Source organism: Alosa pseudoharengus, unplaced genomic scaffold, assembly GCF_046254945.1.
Source record: "Alosa pseudoharengus isolate Yale_2024_CS ecotype anadromous, Long Island Sound unplaced genomic scaffold, YU_APseudo_1.1 YU_APseudo_1.1_scf_22, whole genome shotgun sequence".
NCBI lineage: Eukaryota > Metazoa > Chordata > Actinopteri > Clupeiformes > Clupeidae > Alosa > Alosa pseudoharengus.
This window is the reverse complement of record NW_027468680.1, coordinates 14,604,917-14,625,263: the sequence shown is the minus strand read 5'-3', so window position 1 is coordinate 14,625,263 and position 20,347 is coordinate 14,604,917. Positions and strand designations below refer to the sequence as shown.

The following is a 20,347-nucleotide window of genomic DNA, read 5'->3' as shown; positions in this document are numbered from 1 at the left end:
CCAATCCCCCATCTCTCCATCCCTGCTGGCACCGCTCCAAGCCTGTGTGTCAGTGGGACGTCTCCGTTAGCCCCCGGCCTGGTGGGGCGTCTGCCGTTACACACACACACACACACACACACACACACACGGGATTACACCCACCACATGGAGTCCTGCCAGAGCACCATACCTCCCTTCTTCCATCTTTCTCCATCTCCCTCCCTTCTTTCTTTCTTTCTTCCCTCCCTTCCTTCCTTCATCTGTCCATCTCCTCTCCTCTTCACCTTGTCTTCGTCCCTCTCCACTCCTCCCTTCCTCCCTCCTTCCTTTAGATGCCCTGTGCTCTCCATGCCGTTTCTACGCTCCGCTCCGCTCATCTCCTGTTTGCTTCTCCTTCCTCCTCTCATCTCATCTCCGGTTTCAGAGCACATCTTCGTTATCTCTGCTTGCAGTCCAGCCCGCGTTATCTATACCTACCTCAGGCGAGAGCCCCTACGCATGCGTAAGCACACATAAACACAAACAAGCGCACACAAACAAAGCACACACACACACACACACCATTTCGGGCACAACACAGCAACTACCATTAAATACACAGAGACAGTGCTTGTCTAGTCTACGGTAGCCATGACAGGGGACAGGGTAGGTCTAGTCCACTACTGGTATGTGGACTGTTGCTCCTGTCTACAGACACACTGTTGGTCTCGTCTTAAGAGACTCTGAGTCCACAGTGATGTAGACTTGATGTGTGGTCTGGGATTCTCACCTTAGCTACCCCTGTTAGATGCATCGATGATGCACTGAAGTTATCACACACACACACACACACACACACTTAATACACGTACCGAGTTACTACTAACACATAAATGTGTAGTGGGCAGACAAATAAAGGGACACGAAAGCATATGCATGCACGCACACATTCGCAACACCAGCAAACAGACACACACACACACACACTCAAAACAAAGCACTAATGAATCATCTGGCCTACTTGTCTCTGCCCTTGGTGAAATGGTGTGTGTGTGGGTGTGTGTACGTGTGAGTGAGTGTGTGTGTAAGAGCACGAGCCACACCCGTCTCTCTTTCTCTCTACTTTTTCACAGAGTTCTCTTTGCACAACTGGCAAAGCTACAAAAAAAAAAAAAAAAACTTGAACTCAGTGAAACAGACACAGCGAAAGAGTATGCTAGAGCACGAGGAGGAGAAAGAAAAAAAAAAAGAGAAAAGAGGCAAACCCAAGCTCAGACTTGACTACACTTTTTTTAAAAGACCTATAGCCAGCACAAGCCAGAACCGGTCCTTCCGTCTGTCTGTCTGTCTGTCTGTCTGTCTTTCTTTTTCTTTCTCTTGCTCTCTCTCTCTCTCTCTCTCTCTCATAGCGCCCACGGCATTTGTGCCCCCATCCCCCTTCCTGCCAGCCACAGCCAATCACAGGGCAACAGAGGCTGTGACATCACAGTGCAGTTAAATTTTCTGTGATCCAATCCGAGTATGTTGCCGAGAGACGGGGGGTGTGGGGGGGGGGGCAGACAGAGAGAAAGACAGACAAACAGAATGGTAGATGGAGGGGAGAGAGAGAGACAGAAAGAAAGAAAGAGAGAGAGAGAGAGAGAGAGAGAGAGAGAGAGATAGAGAGAAAGAGAGAGAGAGAGAAAGAGAGAATGAGAATTGGCAGAGTGGCATTATAACCAGGCCAGAAAGAGGGAGAGAGATAGGCAAAATAATGAGACGAAGGGTTAAGGAAAGAGAGAAAGTAGGGGAGAGGGGGAGAGGATGGGGGAGGAGAGGAGAGGATGGGGGGAGAGGAGGACAGGATGAGGGGGAGAGGAGGGAAAGTAGGGGAGAGGATGCGGGGTAGAGGAGGAGAGGATGGGGTGAGAGGAGGAGAGAACGTAGCGGAGAGGAGGAGAGGATGGGGGGGGTGGACAGACAAACTCCAAAAAAGCAGACTGAGAGATGGAGAGGAACAAAGGGAAGACCAGAGGAAGAGAATCAGATGCAATCTAAAGCAAAGGTGTGGAGGGACAACAAAACACACATTCTGTTTGTCACACTCTCTCTCTCTCTCTCACACACACACAGACAGACACACACAACTCTTCATTTAGAGGATGGAGGTTACTATGGCAATATGAACCGTTTGCCTTCGGATGCCCACCCTTTCTCTCCCACACAAACACACACACACACACACACACACACCATCAGCAACTGGGTTGTTTTTACACAAGACGCGGGTTAGGCTATTCCACATCTGTTCAGAGACGCCCTCCAAACTTCTTGTGCTTGAGCACGTCGGTCTGTCTGCCACTCTGCCCAAGTAAGTGCCAGGCTGGCACACAAAGGCTCGACCACAACAAAACAACTATACAGTCAAAGAGGACACTGCTTTGAACTCTTAAAATGCATTCCTCCCCTACATTGGCATGGCTGATTCAAGATTGCCTTAATTTGCCTATATATCCCAATATTTCTGTAGTACTTGCATATAGAATTCAATTGATTTTCAGGTTTTGTAAAATGTTCCAGTTTTCCAAATGCAAGATGATTTCACGTCTGTAATATCTTTTGCCCCTGAAGATTAACATACTGCAAAGAACTTCATTCCCAGACTACTTTCATTCCATTCAGGAAGCCCATTTTCCTGGTGTGAAACCGAACTGACACAGTGTGTTCCAAAAGACAATCCACTGAAAACCACTTTAGACTTCAGGTCTGCATCCATCTCACATCATGCAGTCACTGCAGTCACACTACTGAGTGACAGGAGTCCTTTGCCCATTCCCCTCATATTCTTTGACTTTGTTGAGTTTTGTTGTTTTTTGCATATTAAGTAAAATGACTTTACAAAAACTGCCAGGCAGAATTCAACACCAATGCAGTAGTGCTCTTGCGATGGCTTTGAGAAGTTGATGTGAAGCTTGGTGGGGAGACGAGCGCAGGCCAGAATGACACGGACGCCCGCTGCGGCGGTGCTGTCAAGACAGGGAGGCGAGTTCATCAGAACGCATGTAGCGCTACCTGACCGAGCCAAACAAAAGGAAGCCCGCGGTGCCAAAGCAAGACATGTGATAAATAAAAGATCAGGTTTGTGTTTAATCTGTCAATCACCGGCCAGTGGCAGAGAGATAGCCATCTCAGGTGGGACAGGCCTAGGCTGGAGTGAATGAGTGTGTGTGTGTGTGTGTGTGTGTGTGTGTGTATGTGTGTGTGTCTCATTCTCTCCCTCTCTCAATTCCCATCTTCACCTCTTCATCTGCAAACTCACGTCCATCTTCACCTCCTGGTTGTCTATCGGTGTTTGGCCTTTCTTTCTCGGACCCCCCCCCCCCCGCTCCCGTCAGTCTTCCTTTCTCTCTCTCTCTCTTTCTCTTTCTTCATTCTCATCTTTTCCTTCTTCATTCTCTGTGCATCTCAGTGTCTCGCCATCAGTTTCTTTTCACCAATCATTCATTTTCACAGGACGACCACAGCGGCCCGAATGGTATTTTCAGAAAACCACAGATATTTGCACTACACCCAACACTGAACAGCACTGAGGGGTTCTGACTACCTTGGACCCACTCTCTAGAACCTTTGGTACCTACACCACCCCCTCCTGCCCCAAAACACACAAACCTCCCCTTCCTTCCCAACACACACAAACACCCCCTGCCTCCTTAACACACACAACACCCCCAATCAGGCACAGGCCGAATGCATAAAATACACTGCCCCAGAGGCGAACGCAGCCCTGCACTGAAGCTGGAGGTGAGGTTGGGGGATGGTGTGTGTGTGTGTGTGTGTGTGTGTGTGTGGGGGTGCTCTCATTTTCAAAAAAAAAAAAAAAGCTCGATGCATTGGTTTGGGAAGTTCCGTGGCATTCTCTTCAATTTGTAGCAAGTGAACTCCAATGAGTTTCTTTTACATAACATGGAACCATATCACATGGGTTTATCCACTTATGGACTTACAGTGGAGTCCAGCAGAGAGGGGGTGGATGCTATGACCTCCTGTTTCCACGTGAGTCCACCGGGGCTTTACCTAACGTGCCCTGCTGAAACTCGAGATGGAGGGGCGCTCCAGCAGGAACCAGAGCACAGGTCAGTAAACCAGCTCATTGGGGATTCCAGGGAAGAGAGAAGGACCGGAAGTAACTGAGAAACTGAATGATATGAACTGAATCCAATAAAAAAAAACGAAACCCCAAAAACAAAACCCAATTTATAAAAGGTAGCTAGACATAGCTCACACAATTAGAGCTATATGTCTAGGTCCATCCACCAAAGTTATGGTGCAAATAGCGAATTAAACCCAGGCAGACTCTTCTCTACAGTTTGTTCTCAGGGACCCTGAGGAAGTTTCTACCGGGAGGGGTAAGGATGTGGGGAGAAAACTGTGGGATCAGACAGGCTTTGTTTCTGCAGCCCATTGTCTCACTGATGGCCTCATTCTAATGCAAAGATCTATACATTCTTCCACAGGAAATTAGCTTTATACTCATTAGCTAAATAAAAGTAACTTTTCTCTTTCTTACTTTTCTCTTAGCTAACCAGCACAACGTTTATGCGCATGCTCATGCATCATATTGACGAAATGGGTGTTTCTTTCTTTGGCAGCCCTACAAAAAAAAAATAAAAAAACGGCCCTTAGAAGTCACTGTAATATTGAATGTGACGTTATTTGATTAGATATCTTCATCTTATGTTTCTGTTGCTATTAGACAGGCCTGTAACCAGTGGGAGGTCTTGGAGATTATGTTTTTTTTTCCTTGAGGTAAATACCAAGGATAAACAGAGCATTCATGTCTACAAATAGTGACAATAATCACTAATGACCGAGTTCTCAAAGCATTTCAACACATTAAGCCTGACCTTGCAATTAGAAGAGATCAACAACAATATTTGGAGGATGCAAAACAACAATAGTATGCAGCATGCACACTTACATGAAGCTGGCACCCAAAAAAGAAGTCTAAAGAAATCAAATTGAACCCATTCATCTTCTAGTACTGTACTGGGAGAAAAACCCTTGGACACATTGTTTGTGCATGCTTATTTTCTGAAATCACAACATTATAGTTCAACACAAATCTGTCGCTGAGTGTGACATCAAAGCATTGGCCTATTACCCTCAATTAGAGTAAAAGAATTAATCGCAGCCATACAAACAAACACACTGATGGTGGGACAGTGGAATAGCTGCCTGATGTTGCCTCTGAACAGGCAGTGCATATATGGGGATCTTATCAGTCAGTTACAGTTAACAGCTAGTGAGGGGACTCCCAAGCCGAGCCGTGAGTAGGAGACGCTGACCTCACCTTGAAAGAAACACAAGAGAATAGTCTAATTCTAAACGGCTAATAAACCTTTCAAAAGTACTCATGTCCATGTAAGCTTATGTAGTTAAAAAAATTCTCTTCTTTTACTCACACGGTCACAAAAGTAGGGCAAAGATTTGCGCAAATGACCTTTTGTTCTACCAGTCCAAACCAGCCCAACCCAGCCCAGCCAGGCCCTTTTGGCCCAGCCAAAAGGTGAAATCACAGACGGTAAAGCTTTGGGGCTCCCACCCGACGAAGACCCCAATGTCCCTTGCCTTTGGTCTGGAGAGTGGAACACGGGCAGGTGGCGTTTCAACCATGGAGCTGCAGGTTTAAGAGCCGTTCACACCCAGAACGATAACTATAGTGATAACTATAAAAAATATATCGTTCTCGTTAATATTCACACAAACTATAACGATAACGGCCTGAATGATATCGTTGGGGATCACTTTCAGAGCGATCCCCAAAAGCCAACAGCCAATTAGAAACCATCAAATTTTCGCCATCACATTCATTAACACAAGGAGAGACTTTGCTTATCGTTGGTCAGTGTGGATGCTTTTAACGTTATGGTTACAGTTATCATTATAGTTATCATTCTTGTAGTGAACAGCCCTTTAGACAGTAGCCTAAAAGTCCAACAGTGTCTCAGCTGCACCCACCCAGGTGTTTTCACTCCACTGCACTTGCCCCTCGATCAAAAACAGTACTAACTAACATAGTGGAAATACAGACTGGTGCCACAGACTAAGCTTCCATGGAGGCCTGAATCCATTTCAGCTTCACACAAACCCTTTGTATGTGGGCCAACTGAAAGCCGATAGCCAGTGACCATGATCCTCCTAATAGACCGGTAAAATCAATGCTACAACAGCGTCTGAGCAAGGAGTATGCCACATCAATACACAGGTTCTTCCAGCAACATCCCAAAAATCCAGTGTCTCCCAGAGAGAAACAGGCTTCTCTTACAAGCAACCCCTTCAAGAAAGCTGGTAAGCTCCTCTGCATTTTACAAGGAGCTTTCTCTAGCTACCACAATCAGGCGTGAGGCAGTTAGAAGGTCAAGAAGACCACCTCTAATCTGCTTTATGAAGCACAGGTTACAGGGTGGGGGGATTGAGTCCAGTTGGAGAAAACACTAGGACTTCCCATGGCTGAAATCAACGGAAGGAGGGGAGAAGGGGAGATAACCACTCCTCTCAGGTCAACTGATGAGTAGACTAGGTCCTACCTGGTGAGACAATGACTCCTGAAGTCAGCAGGCCAGACCTGGCAACAACTTGACTAAAATAACTTATTCATGCTTCTAATCACCTCCTCCTCAAGAGGTCAACATCAATGTGTAACAGTTAAGAAGTGGATACATCAGAGACTTGAATACTTTGGCTATCGTAACAGACAAGTGCAGGTGTACCTAAAGGTGTAGGTTCTATTTTACCTGAAGAACTTAGTTTTCTATGCAATTCTATAACATGTTTTTGTTAGGTCTTCAGTCCACACCTAGACAGTTCAATCGCCAGAAAACATTGCTATAAACATGGAAAAAAATGACAGTGTATTTTAACCAGTGAGTGTCCAAACTGGGCCTACACCATCCATATGAAAATATAGCCTAGGCTTCATTTAGCCAAAATGTATGTTGCTGAGGATAACCCTGTGGAAGAAATTCTGATTATCCAATTTTGCATAGCCTTTCAGAGTAGTCTCAGAGTCTCAGAGTAGTCTATGATCCAAACTGCCTGGGGGTACATTTTGGCAGTCCGTCCCCTCCCCAGAGGTTCTGACCCCATGATCTCTGCTAGCCTATTAGTTTGAACCTGCTTAGCTACAAAAGCAGATTTTAGGAACTACACAACGATTTAAAAACACCAGAACAGCTTTTTAAGTATTAAAAGGTCAATTAAGTATCAAGAATTCAGATTCTGGACCTTGTGGTTGCCATAACAGTTCAGGAGGGAATTTGATTGATAATTTAGGCATTTAAGTTTAGCCACACCTGTGAATTTCTTTAATTTATGACCGTGATGATGGCTAATAACTTGATTGATGGTAAAGCTTTCTACTCATATGGCCATCGATTTGAATGGCCATCAATAAACAGACGGTGGCTGTAAGAGTTCACATCTTCTGAAATGTAGTGGTTACTTACGACGAGAAAAAGCTGGCTCAGTCTGCTCAGTCAAACGCAGTTTCCAACAAAGCTAGCAGACCAAACTTAACTTTAAAAGCTAAAGTGACTTAATGATTTAAGAGAAAACAAACCGAGAGCTTTCGCACTCGTGAAACAAAATTTTAATTTTGTTACAACTTCAGACATTTTAAACGACAACATTTTAAAAGACCATTCACTTGGTTCCGACACTCTTCCTCTCCCTTCTCAGTCACCATCATCATCCTCTGTAGCTACAGCACACGGCTCTTTAGCTTTGAGAAATAAAAGAGGAAGGACAAACGCAGCTGCTGTGGCGTACAAACATCGGCGTACACGCCATTGTGGACACATAAATAACGTTACATCAAAAACGTGATCTACCTCCAACCCGATACATGTTGGCTGCCATGACTGCCCCAGGTCCTGGCGTCTCCAGGTAGGGCTTTCTGCTGCCGCCGTCGCTGTGTTACCACTGCCGCTGAGTGTGCTATGTGTTGGAAAATGGTGGATTGATCAATACGAAGCAGACTAGCTAAGGGATCTTAAAGTGACAGCGCACCTATTTTAGGACGCACTTTTCAAAACACTACAGTGCGGGGGGTAAACCTAAAAAACCCGCGTAAAATTTGGACAACACGTAACAAAGCAGCTCATCAGGACGCTTAGCCAGAATCGGTCACGGGTTGGCCTCCTCCGGGGGGTGGACTCGAGATGGACCAGGGGCAGCGCGAGCAGCACGACCCACCCGCTTCTCCCCGCCTTCCTCCAAGAAGAGACAATTGCTGCTAGACTTCGGCTTAAAAACGAGAGCGAGGTAAACAACTGTTGCTGCTGTCTTGCCTAAATTACTTCTATTTTGAGTGAACTGGCGAAGAAATAGGCTTTCTTTCTTTCTATTTATCTTTGTTTCTTTCTCATATTAGTCTATGGACTATTTTCTCCTTTAGAATTAAAGCAAGAATAAAATTGGTCATACAAGTTTACCATAATGCCATCATAGGTAAACTTGTATGACCAATTTTATTCTTGCTTTAATTCTAGAGAAAATAGTCCATAGACTAATATGAGAAAGAATGCCATGTCCACTACAACCTAGCCTATTCAGCCCAGGCCTAGGTCTACCAGCCAGTGCAGGTTATCTTATCCCTGTGGAAGAGCCTATTTCTATTGCATCACTACTAGGACCAATTAGGAGAGTCCACAATTATGGTAGTCCATCCTTCAAATAGGCTACAACATCTGTAGAAATAATCTAATTACACATTTCAAGGGGCATTCATTACTAGGTTAGATAGCCTATAATGTCAAAGGCTTCATCTGTTCATAATTTGTGGGCTATTATGTTATAGGCCTAGCCTACCTTTGCTCTCACAATTTATTCTCAAGATAGTTATCTGTATTATAGGACATTTCCTGATTGAAGTAGGATCTAGCATATTAATTAAGAACTAGCACATCTCTTCTTATTATCCTATTAGGTAGCATAACCTGTTTTGTGTGTGTTTTGAGCTAAGAGAGTCTGGGCGTGGCATCTACATCCAAGTTTTCATAATCTTATAGAGAAGTAGGCCAGGCCTACTTCATGATACACTTTTATGAAATTGTGAAAAGAAATTCAACATCACCATGCACTGGACGCTACATATCTTGCACTACTGACACACAGCACTGGACACTATCTTACACTATACTCTGATTCATTAGTTTTTCATCAAAAGCACAAAGAATCAAATGGCTCATAGGTTTTGGTGGTTGTAGCGACTAGTGAGGAATGAGGAATAAGGTCTCTCAGTATGTCAGGAACATATCTGCCTAACACTCATAGTCCATCTGATGTTAGAGCCAAAAGGCTATGGTGTCAAAAATTCATATGAAGGGGAACCATTGGGTAATCATGTTATATTAGGGCAGCCGTGGCTCACTGGTTAGCACTCTGGACTTGTAACCGGAGGGTTGCCGGTTCGAGCCCCGACCAGTGGGCCGTGGCTGAAGTGCCCTTGAGCAAGGCACCTAACCCCTCACTGCTTCCCGAGCGCCGCCGTTGTAGCAGGCAGCTCACTGCGCCGGGATTAGTGTATGCTTCACCTCACTATGTGTTCACTGTGTGCTGTTTGTGATTCACTAATTCACCAATTGGGTTAAATGCAGAGACCAAATTTCCCTCACGGGATCAAAAAAGTATATATACCGGACTTATACATTTAAAGATATGCACAGGTCATGTCCCCATTCAGAAGAAGCCTCAATTCATCTTGGCCTACTGGATAACTATGCTCCGGAAACATCAGAAATAGCAGATAGTTGATTGGCGTTTTTGTGTCTCTCTGGCCCACGGCCTATCTGCCTGCAGAACACATTGATGCAGGTCACTGAAGCCCACATTGAGAATGGAGGCCCACACAGTTTTGGTCTCCACTCTCGTCAGGGAGCAGAGGTGATTTTTTTCCTGATGTGAGGGAGTGACTACTAGAGAGGTTTTCATCATGGATGTGGGCAAGAGAGGAATGCTGTGGTATGTGTGTGTGTGTGTGTGTGCGTGCGCGCATGCACGCATATGTGTGTGTGTGTATACTTGGATGCACGCATGTGTGTTTGTGTGTGTGTGAGTGTGCATGTGTGTGTGGTTGTAAGTGTATACGTCTGGGTGTGTGTGCATGTGATCCACACCACACCAAGCCCTGAAACAAAGCTAAACCCAGGGGGTGCCTTTAATCTGTGGTCATGTGACTCCTTTCAGCCAATTACAGGCTTTACCTCCCCCTTATTGTAGACACACAACAAAGCTAATTCTACTGCACCAAGGAGTGTGCCTGTCTGTATGTGTCCATGGACAGCCTGTATTAAGTGTTTAAGCATATTTAAGTCATATACATATGGACATAATATATGTGTTATGGTTGGAGTATGTTTTATTTAAGCCAATTAAGCTTTTGTCTCATTTTCACAATGTGGAATCTAAGGTTAGGCTCTAACCTAGAGATTCAGTAGTACTTGCAGATTGCTAAAGAGTGTCTGTATTCCATGCAGTCATCAGTGTATCACACCAACACAAGGCCACATGGATACAGACATAAGAACATAAAACCATGTAAACATAAAACAGGTCATATTTTATTATAAGTTTTCGTAATCTGAACACTGTCCGCACAATGAAAGGGATGTTGTTTGAGGAGTTGGCCACTCTCCATCCAGATGTTTTTCCTCTGTGAGCCACTACTACTGCACAGTGCTGGGTTCCTCCACAATGCAGAATGAGTTAAACCTCCGCCAAAAAACAAGGCTGCTGCTGTGTTTAAGGAAAATGGTCAAATAGAGAGAGAGAGAGACAAGCAAAGAGACAGACAGGCAGATAGCCAGACAACAAAATATAGAGAGATGACAGTGGTTGCCAGCTAGTGAGACACACAAAGACGCCCAAATTGAAGGCCATGTTGGCTGAAACATGTTGGCATGATTTTATCTGTTCTATCTGAACTAGCCAATTAATAAAGCTTTTTAATATGAAGAAGTGTGCCCTGGATCAATGTTCTTTGCATCAAGTTGGGAATATTTGACCAAAGAGCACCTTCTGACTACAAAGTGAGTTACTCATTTGATGAACACCGAAGGCCTCCTGCTCCCTGTCTTCACACCCAAATTCTAGTTGGAATCATTAGATCTGTCATAGTTCAAGGATTTTTGTAGAAGTTTTTCTCCCAACATAACATAAAAAAGCCAAAAAAAGATATTTATCAGGAGCTTCTCTGTGTCACAATATGAAAACCACTGGATTTTTTAACGTTGCATTTGATTCACAACTAAATAATGACAAAACTAACTTTTTCTACCATCTGACAGAAAATCAACTGAATGAATCAACTGAATTCATTTCCCCCATGTCCCTTGCAACTGCTGAGACCATCAAAACTGCATATAATGACCGATAGAAACAACCATACCCGAGGTGCATTCAAATTTGGCAAACAGTGCAGCGAATGTTCATGGCAAATATGTTTTCTCTAAACAGTTACATTTGAACGATTCGGTGTATTGTAACGGTAACAGCTCCAGCTCATGTCCAGCACCACTGTTCTCAGAGCTACCTCCTCAAACTGTTTGCAAGTGTTCACAAAATGTTCGCTCAGAATTCAAGGCAAACAAAAAACTGTTTGTAAACGTTCTCAAACGTTCGTCTACGTTTGTGAATTTGAATGCACCTCAGGAGTGAAACAGACAGACCACAAAACACAAACTGTTATGCATTCTGCATTATGGCATGTAGAATGGAAAACAAACAAAACAAAAGAACACAAACACACTGACCAACCACATGCACTGTGAAGCAAGTAGGAAGGCAGGTAGATGCACAGACAGACAGAGAGAGAGAGAGAGAGAGAACAAACAAAAGCCTGGAAGCATGCTGAAGCCAGCAGAAAGTTAGTCTAGCAGAGACTCAGACACATGCAGGTAGACTGGCAGGCACTCAGACAGACAGGTACAGTTGCCGCGGCAGATGGGATACCACAGATGTTCTTGCCTTTCCTCCGTTTTAAGAGCAACAGCTAAAAAAGAGCCACAGAAGAAATCAATTAGGATGTATTCCTTTTCCCCCTCTGTCTTTCCTACGTACTCCACCCCTCCCCTCCTATTCCACTGCATGTTTTAATTACATACAGACGCAGAGAACTAGAGAAAAAACTAGCATACTCCCCCCGTAAATGAAACACTACTGTGTTGTAGCACCTCATGCCCATTCAAATCCCCTCAAGGTTAAGGATGGCGGTAGGGTAGAAGGATTGATTTAAATGGCGCCGTCTCAGCAACAAGATGGGAACCGAAAGCAGTGACGCAGTCCCTCCAGCCAGTGAGTGAGATCAGAAGCTGGTGTTGTGAAACCTTGGAAAAAATGACAGCGCCGCAATGGCCTACGCTTCCCTCTACATAGAGATCACTCTCCTTTCCATCACACAGGTTGCAAAAGTGAGCACTTCTCACAGGAGGTGTGAACTAAGGTTTTCCAAAGTCTGTTGATTAATGTCAGTGTTGATTAATGGAGCTGTTTATTGGATCATTCCAATAGGTAGAAAGCAAGGCATTGCAACCCTGCCACAAGAATATCCATTGTTCAGATCAATCTACCATCCACTTCTTGAGCTACTTAATGTAACCAGAAAATGTGAGACAGTGTATAACTAAAACATAGACCAATAGGTTTCACAATGTGGATTGATATATTTTCACTTAGGGTGGTATACTGTATATCGCCTTCACATATTATGTACCACATTGTTATTGTAAATGTGAATTACCCATGTTTTCTGCAGCACAGACCAAAGAGAAGTTGTTTGTTTCAGTTGACTTTTTCGCCCATATCTCCTGGACGCACGCATGTCTGAGGAGATAATCAAAAGAAGGCTTTGGCCAGCGGACATGTGGGCTTTAGTCATGCTTCATGTATTTGGTTCAGGCTGCAGTATAATTCTGACCAACAGAGGGCGCAATAAGAATACAGTTTGTTATGGCTCGGCATGTCCTCTGTTGCCCTCTGCCTTGCAGGCCGAAGCCAGCGCGTTCCCTCAATGGCTGACAGAGCACCAATCACAGAGAGTAGAAGCAGCTCTTAAGTAATTGGTTTATCACGCCTCTTCCGCTCGTCACATGTGGAAAGATTAGATTTAAGACCCAAAACAACAGCTCAGTCTCATAGACCCCAACACAGTGACATCATCATCTTTGGTCTCTCTGTGTGTGTGTGTGTGTGTGTGTGTGTGTGTGTGTGTGTGTGTGTGTGTGTGTGTGTGTGTGTGTGTGTGTGTGTGTTGGGGGGGAGGTACTTGGCAGGCCAACAGTAACATCTATGAAACACTTTCAGTTGGCCGTTTTGGGTGGAGAGGAAACCCTTTGGGAGATAATCTTAACTCCTGACCACCATGCTGGGGAGACCCACAAAAAAGTGCTTAATTTCTCTGACATATGAAATGAAATGTTGTCAAATGTTGTAACGCCGGTTTACCAGACTCAACATATAATTCTGATTCGCAACTGAGTGCTGAGAAGGTGTGTGGGGCAACTAAGCACATTGATGTTACTGGACTTTCTCAAAAGTACCCCATTGTGATACATTACAGTAGGCAGTTTGCCATCCTGCATTTGAAGTCCTATTTTAGAATAAAACAGAGAGAGTGGGTGTTGAGAGGCTGGATGGAGAAGGGAGTGGAGACATACTTGGGCTGGGCACCAGGCACCAGGCTAGTGGGCTGAATGTCCCTCAGCTGTCTGCCCACAGCTGCCTCGGACCTCAGTCACTCCCAGTGGAGAAATGCAGACTCCAGCAGTCTCCCATGGAGACAACGAGCCTGTGAAAGAGACTGAAGGACACTAGAGGCAAAGTTAGCCAGACAGGCGGACGAACACAAGGGGAAGGGTGAGAAAGTCCCAGGCACAGATAGGCAGACAGACAGACAGACACACCCAGAGAGGAAAGTCTCAGACAGTTTGATCCCCCTCCCTCCTATAGTTTAAGCAGCACCCCAGTCCATCTGCTCACGTAAGACTGGGAGCCTTTGGCGAGGGAGTCGTGGGGCCTACTGGAAGCTACATATTTGAGAGATATTTAAAAAAAAAAAAGGAAAGGCAGTGGAATGGCAGCTGGCCTGGCATACTCAAGAGGTTGGTTTTTTCCAACCCTCGACTCCAGCTCTGCCCGACCGTTCAACGTCATCGCCAGCCCCACTTCCTGAGCTGAGTTGGCTGACTGACATCCAAAAGCAAAGCGATCTCTCATTATTTCTCCGTCTCATAATTTCTCCCTCTTGTTATTTCTTCCCTCCCGCCCCACTGCTCACTCTCTCCTGCAAATTGAATTTTGTTTCTGGAGAGACACCAGTGATTTTATTACCTTCTATATATACTCTCCATTATTAAGTTGGATGCCAAAAAGACTCTCCATATGAATACACAATATTAAAGTGAGTTACTGACTGCTGTGTCTTTCAGGTTGTTGACATACAGCCAAAAAAACATAGGCTTGCTCTTGGTCCAGATGTGAATTAAGAATCAAACTATCCTCAATTAGAACAGAAAGACCAAAGGAAACTGAAGTGAATGAAAAGTATTGGGATAAAGTAGAGGGGGAAACAGAGTTGATCAAATAAGTGCAGTAGAATAGGATGTGCCAAAGATCAGGGATTGGAAGAAGGAGGACAAATCGATGAATAGAGGAGTGACATGTAAATCCTGCATTAGCAGGTGTCAGTAAACCTCAACAAAAATCAAGTGACACACAAAATGAGCTGTGAAATGGAACACGGAGAGACAGCCTGAGAGGAACAACAACTCTATCAGTGGAAGAAGCAGTTGACTAGTTCCAGCCCATCTCTGTGCAAAAGAAATGTTATGGATTTAACTAGAGTTTAGATAGATAGATAGATAGATAGATAGATAGATAGATAGATAGATAGATAGATAGATAGATTCTTTATTTCAAGGGGGGAAATTCAAGACAATGTCATGCACTGCTTGAGACTTCCATGCACTGACTCCATCCATGATTGTATCAGTGTCTGCAAACTCTTATACTCTTAACTCACAGTATTACTGTTCTAAAAGCAAAACCTTCTTTCTACACAATATACTGCTTAAAATGCAAGGGGGAGGGTTGATAGCAGAACATCCTAGTTTAGGTATAGGTGTATTCTGCATGAAGAAGTTAATATGTGTTGATATGTTTGAAGTAGAATGCATTTGGCAATGCTTCTCGAACTTCAGCATTTACAATGTCCATAAAAGTACACCACTCTACTAAGTCTTTACTTTTATGATGTCTCACTAACAGGTTATTTGTAAATACTCATTTTTTATATTTTTGGGCTTTTTGCCTTTATATCAACAGGATCGTGGAGAGAGACAGAAAGTCAGTGGGAGAGAGAGATGGGGAGGGATGGGACATAACCGCAGGCCGGAATCGAACCTGCGTGTCCTCCATGGGCACTGAGACGGTGCTGCTGATGCTCACTCCCCCAGTAAATACTTATCTTCATCTACACCTTTTATAGGATCTTAATAAATGCTGCAACTGAGATTTTGCCTCATTAAACCTACTGTACACATGCAAAGAACACAACCTGGGAGCACAAATGAGCTCCACCTTTATAAACTTAATGAGATTGAAAATAGTCAAGATGGGACAACCAACCATATACACATACGGGTTGCACTTATGTACACAAACACACTCACACACTCCTCTCCCTCTCTGCACGGTTCCACTCCATGACCTTTGCTAGTGATGGTAATTTTGATACCATAGATTTAATAGAGACCCAGTCAGACCAATAGTATGAAAAATCAGGAACAGAGTTTATTTACAATGATGCGCATCAAGGGAGAGACAGCATGACTTCACCTAAAGATCCATCAGCTGCTCTAACTATGGACTAAGGAAATAGTTAGGGTTTAAGTATCCTTCCAGGCTGACAGGAGATGGCGTTGGTCATCCCATACCACGTGGACTACACTGAATCAGACTCTGATTAGTGGCAACCTGGCAATCCGGAGCAGATAGCTATGACGCAGCCATGCAGAACAGTGAAACACTGCAAAGTCATAATATTCCTGCTTATCTCTAAATACAGTCACACACAGATATACACAGGGACAGTACAGACAATACAGTCATTACATAGAATCATACTTTTAGTATCAAAGTGACCTACTAATGAGAAATGCAGAACATTAAACCACATATTGGAATATTGGACATAATGTTCTATTCCACTTTCTCTCACTAGTGAACCCCACAGGGTCGTGGACCAGGGACGAGCGAGCGCAGTGTGCAGCCTGAGACAGCCAAGAGGCCGTCAGTCCACCCACCCAGAAACACCTCTTTCCCTCTGCACTGTTCCACTCCATGACCTTTTGCTAGTGTTTCCACCTGTGTCTCCTCCAGAAGTCCAGGCTCTCCTCAAGGCCTCTTCCCCTTTTCCTCTTCCTCTCCCCAGCTGAATGTTCTCACATGATGCTAATTATACACCTCTGTCTGATCCCAGGAGACACACTCTGGCTTTGCCATGTGAAGAACTGCCCTCTCTCTCTCACGCTCTTGCACCACAACTTGATTGACAACAATTGCTTGGAGGTGGAAGTGAGGTTCAAAGCAGTTTCCTCAGATTTTCTTCCATGTCCATCACACAAAGTAAATAGGCGTAGTCTTTCCAAATTACCATAGCACACTGTATATTTTTAAAGTTTAAAAGTGAATAAATAAAAGCATACAAAAACTGAAAAGAAGAGGTATAGTCATTGTATGGTAACTATAACAGGTAGAGGTTTTTATTTTGATTTATAACTGATGACTGAAAACTTTCTGATGTCATAGGAAGGACTGTTCCAAAGTCTGGGTGCCACTAACCTATGCGCATAGATGGACACGGAAATGGCTACACATTCCCCACTGAACGCTATCTGTCATACATCCTGGTGTCAGATTGTGAATTGTTAAAGGCAAGTTGTGTGAAACTATTCGGTTATTAAGTCATGATGCAATAATGTGCTAATAATTCTCTTTCCGGGTTCAACGGCTTTCAGAGCCACACGTTTTTCTCCATAGACGGTAAAATAAAGATTGTTTTTTCCCTATTCAGAGTAGCCTTTAAGACAATTGTCATCCTACTACTACTACTCAACCTAATAAAATCCTATTTTTCACGGAAGCCTGGGCATTACCTATACTATATCATCAACTATATCATCTGTCTGCACTGCTTCAGTAATTACTCTGTTAAAGTTAAACAATTTTGTTTTACTCTTACTAAAATGGAGGTGATGGTGACAAGGTTTACAAGTTGCGAAAACCAGCTGGCTGTGCTAGTAAACAACGAAAAAGCTGTTGGGCTTGTGACGTCGGACTTAATAACCGAATATCAGAGTGGCACATAAAGCTTTAGAGAATGGTTTCAATCCCTCGACTTCTGGGTTATGGAACCAGCACGCCACTGCTATGCCACTATGCTCTGCTGCACCCCAGATGGGACTTGAACCCCCAGTCCCTGCCTTAGGAGGCCATTAGGCCGCTTGGCCTTGCTATTTAGTCTTTTAGTCAAAAACAACATACACATACACATACCTATACATAATGAGACACAGGCAGCAGGGAACAAAGGTCATTCTCAGTTTTAGCAACATGCAGAAGCACATTTTCAGTTCACAGACACTTAATCTTCATTGGTCATTATGCACACATGCCCTCAAAAACACACCCTTTAACACACATGCACATATGCACGACGCCCTCACCACACTCATGCATCCCCTCACATTCCTCAACTGCCTGTGGTCTTAATCAAAGGCGTACACCCGTTCATTCAAGAAACCTAACTCCATTTGCTAAATTTGTTGACGGTGGCCTGTCTGAGTGTGTGCGTGGGTGTATGTATGAATGTGCAGGCGTCGGAGGTGGGGCAGTGTGTGATTTTGTGTATAGTAACTAGTAAAACTCTATATGACGTGAAAAAGCAGGACGAGGTGTGTGTGTGTGTGTCTGAGGTGACAGGAATATGAATGATTAAAGTGGGGGAGATAGGGATATGTCGGACGTGGGAGTTGTGCAATGTGTGGGATAGATTACTGCAGACGTAGGTGCTCCAGAAATTCTGACTTTGGGTGAGAAAATGTTTGTGTGGTGCAGATTGAAGTCAATAATGTTAGTTTATCTCAATGCCAAAGTATCCTCATAATTCAAGTAGTATCATTGCCGACAGCAAATTTAATTTTCACCAACCATAATATGGCTAGATTGCAGAACTTCTTTATTTAATAAACCCAATAAGCAAACATCATAGAGTTCATTTCAGTTTGAGGAAGACATTGAACTGGCAGTAACAATAAGTTTAGTTTTCATCAGAACTTTTAAGCATAGGTAAGTTGATTTGATTCTTATAAACCCAATAAGCAATCATCATAGAGTTCATCTCAGTTTGAGGAAAAAATGTAACTGGCAGTAACAATCAGTTTAGTTTTCATCAGAACTTTTAAGCATTGGTAAATTGATTTGATTCTGGGAGTGCCTTTAAATATTCAATGGACATTACTGGTCTTTCTTAACCTCTGCTGTGTATTACACAGTAAACATTCTTGTCTTTAACTTACCCTTTCACTAAAACATTACATCATTCTTAGAAAGTGTTAGTCTGGATTGACAGGGAGACAGACCAAGTTAATGTAGTTAATTATTGACTCAATGCTTCAGACTGTGAATGTGTTTCTGCCCATGGGCTTTCAGATGCTTCTCTTACGCCAGAGATCTTACTGTTCCCCAAAATGGGATAGCTGTGTAGCTCTTGGGTTGGATAATATTGTATAGATTACTGTATCAGGAGTACATTGTTAGGAAGGTGGTAGAAACTTTCACAAACACTCTCTGTGGAAGCATTACTGTCATGCATTTTTAGATGTTGTACCAACCATGGATCAATCACCCTCAACCATCAGTTCTATTGAACATTGAATTTGATGAGTAGGCTACTTTGTCTGGTCTTTCTCCGTGACCTGGTCACTCTGAAGACTCATCTTAGGAGTATTTAGAGATGCTGTATGTGAAATAGGGTTTTGCGTGACACGCTTTTGTGTCGAACGTAATCCTTTTACACTCTTGGATTGCAACAATGATAATGATGTCTTTTCAATCTTTCCTCAACAGCCTTTTAAATGCCAGCTCATTTTTTTTTCGGTCTGTTTCCCCTCAAGGCCCTATATACCCCTGTACCTTATAGCTTATACCTCCCTGCCCTCTACACGCTGTCTTTTGCTGACTAGTTTTGTCTCCTCCCACTGCGCACAGTTCATGCAATGCAGCTGAGCAAAGCTGCAAGAACAGCAACTCACACAGAGTGGTTCTCAAACACATTGATGGGAAAAGGGTATCTCTCTCTGTCAGATATTTACCTAGGCGTGGAAGAAAGCCTGGACCCTTTTGGGTTAATGAAAGTGTGTAACTTCTGCATGTGTCAGAATTTTATCTTCACCCGTGAGATGCCAGCAATGTCATTATTGAAAACAGAAGGAAGTAAGGGACCCATTGGCTGTACAGAGAGTGTTTCCAAAAGGCACTTCAACAATGACTTAAGCGATAACAGACCCTAAGAGAAATATATGAGTTAATCAATAGGAAGTTCACACATTTCTAACAGATGATATAACTAGACAAGGATGTTAGTTTACTGCTTGGGAACTTCTGACCCGTATATCGGACTGATGTGAACAGCAAGCTAAAGAATGGTTCTCCATCTTTCTGTCAAAGACAGACGCACACAGATACAAGGAACTGATGTCACACAATTAGTCAGTTAGGTTGGGATAAAATGTGAATATAAACTAAAAAAGGAGAACAAAGTACTTGAGTTTGAATGGAAAAAGTTTTTTTTTTACAGTGTTGTGACTTTTGCCAAAAGTGATGCACTGATGTCAAAAAAGTCCAATTTGAATGTGCCAGCCCTGAGAAACAGTACATTTATTTTTGGCTGATCTTTTCTCCTCTCTAGAATACAGCTGTAACCTTCAGACGTCATTCAGAGACATTTTAAATTGTAACGGTCCACCAACATGTGCTGAAGAACCTCTTTTGATGCGCACACTGAATGGGACCATTGTATGTCCTTACATTCATGTTCCACTTAAAGAGTGGAAAAAGGAAACGCGCGCGTAAAAGAGAGAGCGCGCCTGGTCTGTAGCCTACTCTGTAGTGTGGAGGAAACTATCTTGGTTCAAACTTACATATTGGTCCGAGTCTGACTGTTTTGGGAAATTGTCGTTAATTAGATGGTGGTTAGAAGTTGAACGATGAACTATGTTAATTCAAATCCAACATCCGTAGTTGTACGGGACGTGGTCGTGTTGTGGATGACTGACCGGGTCCTAAACCAAAG

At 43.6% G+C, this 20,347-nt stretch overlaps 1 protein-coding gene and 1 long non-coding RNA gene across 4 annotated transcripts in view; one reads left to right on the top strand and one right to left on the bottom strand.

The window, feature by feature from the left end:
• The window catches only part of mta1 (metastasis associated 1), a 35,518-nt gene extending 27,274 nt beyond the window's left edge, over positions 1 to 8,244 (bottom strand). For 2 of the 3 annotated variants that reach the window (XR_012990466.1, XM_076300681.1), the window contains exon 1: positions 7,830 to 8,243. Coding sequence is in view for 1 of the 3 variants with exons in the window: in XM_076300681.1 (XP_076156796.1) it covers positions 7,830 to 7,857 (28 nt within the window). In the remaining 2 variants the exon portion in view is untranslated. Of the gene's footprint in view, positions 1 to 7,829 lie in introns of all 3 variants that reach the window. The other variant, XR_012990467.1, reaches the window with a different exon arrangement.
• LOC143139868 (uncharacterized) lies at positions 7,476 to 16,658 on the top strand. The gene is made up of 3 exons (XR_012990468.1): positions 7,476 to 7,884; positions 15,319 to 15,448; positions 16,217 to 16,658. It is a non-coding gene; the product is annotated as an uncharacterized LOC143139868 (long non-coding RNA).
• The last annotated feature ends 3,689 nt before the right edge of the window (positions 16,659 to 20,347 follow it).